The sequence below is a fragment of the Cucurbita pepo genome, unplaced genomic scaffold, assembly GCF_002806865.2.
Source record: "Cucurbita pepo subsp. pepo cultivar mu-cu-16 unplaced genomic scaffold, ASM280686v2 Cp4.1_scaffold001635, whole genome shotgun sequence".
Taxonomy (NCBI): domain Eukaryota; kingdom Viridiplantae; phylum Streptophyta; class Magnoliopsida; order Cucurbitales; family Cucurbitaceae; genus Cucurbita; species Cucurbita pepo.
In genome coordinates this window covers 3,842-7,011 of record NW_019647760.1, presented here as the reverse complement: position 1 = coordinate 7,011, position 3,170 = coordinate 3,842, and the positions used below count along the sequence as shown (strand labels likewise).

Here is a 3,170-nt window from a genome sequence, read left to right as displayed (position 1 = left end):
CGGTCGCAAGGATGGTAACATTACTGACAATCATTTCTTTAGCTGCTACTAAAGGCTGGAAATTATCATTTCTTTAGCTACTACTAAAGGCTGGAAATTATGGCAGCTTGATGTGAAAAATGCTTTCCTTTACGGAGAGTTGGATCGTGATATTTTTATGGAGCAACCACAAGGATTTACCTCTAAGGAATATCTTGATTACGTGTGCATACTTAAGAAGGCATTATACGGACTCAAACAAGCTCCTTGTGCTTGGTTTGGTAAGATTGCTCAATATCTTAATTTTTGTGGTTTTAAGTCTTCATGTGCTGATTCGAGCATATTTATTAAGAAAACAACAACTGGATGCACCTTGCTCTTACTTTATGTTGATGACATGATTATTACGGGTGATGATAGTGTTGAAATCAGTAGTCTTCAAGATGCCTTGTCTGTTCGTTTTGAAATGCGTTTTGAAATGAAAAGATTGGGTGAAGCAGATTGTTTTCTGAGTTTAGAAATTAAGAAATGTGATGATGATATTTTCTCTCTAAAAAAGGATATGCATCAAGTTTATTGCAGAGGTTTCGTATGGAGAATTCGAGAGAAAAAACTACTCCTAAGGAACCAAATCTAAAATTAGCTAGAAATGAAAAGAAGTCACTAGCAGATGTGACATTCTTTCGTCAACTTGGTAGTTTATTCTATTTAACTATCACAAGGCCGGACATTGCCTTTTCAACAGGAGCAATGTCTCAATTTATGGATAAACCACATGAGACTCATTTAATTGCAGCAAAAAGGATTCTTTGTTACATCAAGGGCACTCTAAATTATGGATTAATGTATGAGAAATCAAAGTCATTGTTATTGAGACTCAGTTTGCACCCTTCGCAACGGCTGATACGACTATCCCCTCACATGTGGATCTTGCACCTACTACTCATCCATATGGTACTCGATTGAAGAACAATATCAAGAAACCCAAAGTGTGTACAGATGGAACAATAACATATTCTATAGTTCGGTCTTCTGCCTCTGAACCTTCACATATTACTGCTATGGAGCATCCCCTCTAGCGTCAAGCAATGAATGATGAATTTTAGGCACTTCAAAAAAAATAAGACATAGCACTTAGTTCCTCCTCGTGCTGGTCTTAACGTTATTGATTGCAAATGGGTTTTCAAACTCGAGCAAAAGTCAGATGGCTCTATTGATCGCTATAAAGTATGCTTGGTTGCTAAAATGTTTAAACAGCAATATGGCATTGATTATAATGATACCTTTAGTCCAGTTGTTAAGCCCACTATCATTCGGCTCTTATTATCTCTTGCTATTTCACGTGGTTGGGCTATTCGGTAGATTGATATTCAAAATGCTTTTCTTCATGGCTTTCTTAATGAAGATGTTTATATGAAGCAGCCCGTTGGATTTGTGGATTCTCAACACCCTGGTTAACTCTGCAAGTTGGATAAGTCGCTTTCTGGCCTTAAACAAGCTCCACGTGCCTGGTTTTCTCACCTTAGCTCCAAACTATTACAGTTAGATTTTACACCTTCAAAGGCTGATGTCTCTCTTTTCATCTCTAACAAGACGGGCATTCAGATGTATATTCTCATCTATGTTGATGACATTATTATAATCAGCTCATCTTCTACGGCTATTGAGAAACTTCTTACACAACTTCAAGATGATTTTGCCGTCAAGGATCTTGGCATTTTGAGTTATTTTCTTGGGATTGAAGTATGCCATACTTCCAATGGACTTATTCTGACACAACCTAAATACATTCAAGATTTATTGTCCAGAACCGATATGCTCACCTCCAAAGGTGTGCCCACACCTATGCTTCCTAGTGAGAAGTTGTTCTTGGATGGTGGTGAAAAGCTCTCGCCTGAGTATACTACTCGCTATCGGAGTGTCGTTGGTGCACTCCAATATTTATCTTTTACACGTCCTGATATATCCTTTTGTGTCAACAGAGTGTGTCAGTTCATGTCCTCCCCAACTTCTATACATTGGGCGGCAGTCAAACGAATTCTTCGTTATCTACATGACACTATTGATATGGGTTTGTGTCTTACAAAGATCAGCACTGATTTGCTGAGTGCCTTTTCAGATGCTGATTGGGCCGGGAAGCCTGATGATCGTCGAAGCATTGGAGGCTATGCGATCTTCTTTGGTGGCAATCTTATCTCTTGGAGTTCGAGGAAACAATTGATAGTTTCTCGTTATAGTATAGAGGCCGAATATAAGGCGGTTGCTGATGCCATTGCCGAATTAATTTGGATCCAAGTCCTCTTGCGTGAGCTCGGGATCTCGCAAGCGCGAGTTCCTAGCCTATGGTGTGACAACATTGGTGCCACCAACTTGTATGCAAATCCAATCTTTCATCGACGGACGAAGCATGTTGAGGTTGATTATCACTTCATCCGTGAACAAGTATCGACTCGTCAGCTTGATGTGCGACACATATCTTCCAGGATCAGCTCGTCGATATCATGATAAAGCCACTGCCAACTCCTTCTTTTAGCAATTTTAGGCGCACTCTGAACTTAGTAGTACATCGTCCAGATTGAGGGGGTGGGGGAGTGTTAAACGTAGAATAGATCATATATGTACATAGTAAGATAATCTAGTGATTTACTAGTTACCAAATCTACGATTTACTGGTTTGTTAGCAAATGTATGATTTCATGGGTTTGTTACAAATTCTATGATTTCATGGGTCTATATCACATAATAAAAGAGAAAATTATTTCGGGATAGGTTTTTAATTTATGAAATTTGAACATTTCTCGAAAATAATATTATTATATTTCGTAAGATTCACAATGGACGAAGAATATACATCGATCTAAAACAGAAACTGAAAACAAGAAAGCAAATCAGAATCACATAGCCGAACAATTCGCCGGCTTAAAGGAGACAGAGTTCCTCGTAACATCATAACCAACAATGAAATTGATCTGTGCAATGTTGCCGTAGATGGAAATACTTTGCCCATCGCCACCGCGGAAGGCCAAGCAAACAACATTCTCCGCCACCATAACGAACACATTTTCACGACGGAGGGGGACATCGGCGCCTTCAAAGTGCACCGTCACGGACGGAACTACAAAGTCGAAATTCGTGGTCTTAAAACAGAAATCCAAGAATTGATTCGGGTCCTCTGTTCGCTCAAGGCTTAT

At 39.3% G+C, this 3,170-nt stretch overlaps 1 protein-coding gene across 1 annotated transcript in view; it reads right to left on the bottom strand.

Moving 5' to 3' along the window:
- Positions 1–2,873: 2,873 nt before the first annotated feature.
- Positions 2,874–3,170, bottom strand: part of LOC111786378 (aspartic proteinase CDR1-like) — a 4,108-nt gene continuing 3,811 nt past the window's right edge. The window contains exon 2 of the mRNA XM_023666679.1: positions 2,874–3,094. Within this exon, the coding sequence (XP_023522447.1) occupies positions 2,874–3,094 (221 nt within the window). The remainder of the gene's footprint in view (positions 3,095–3,170) is intronic.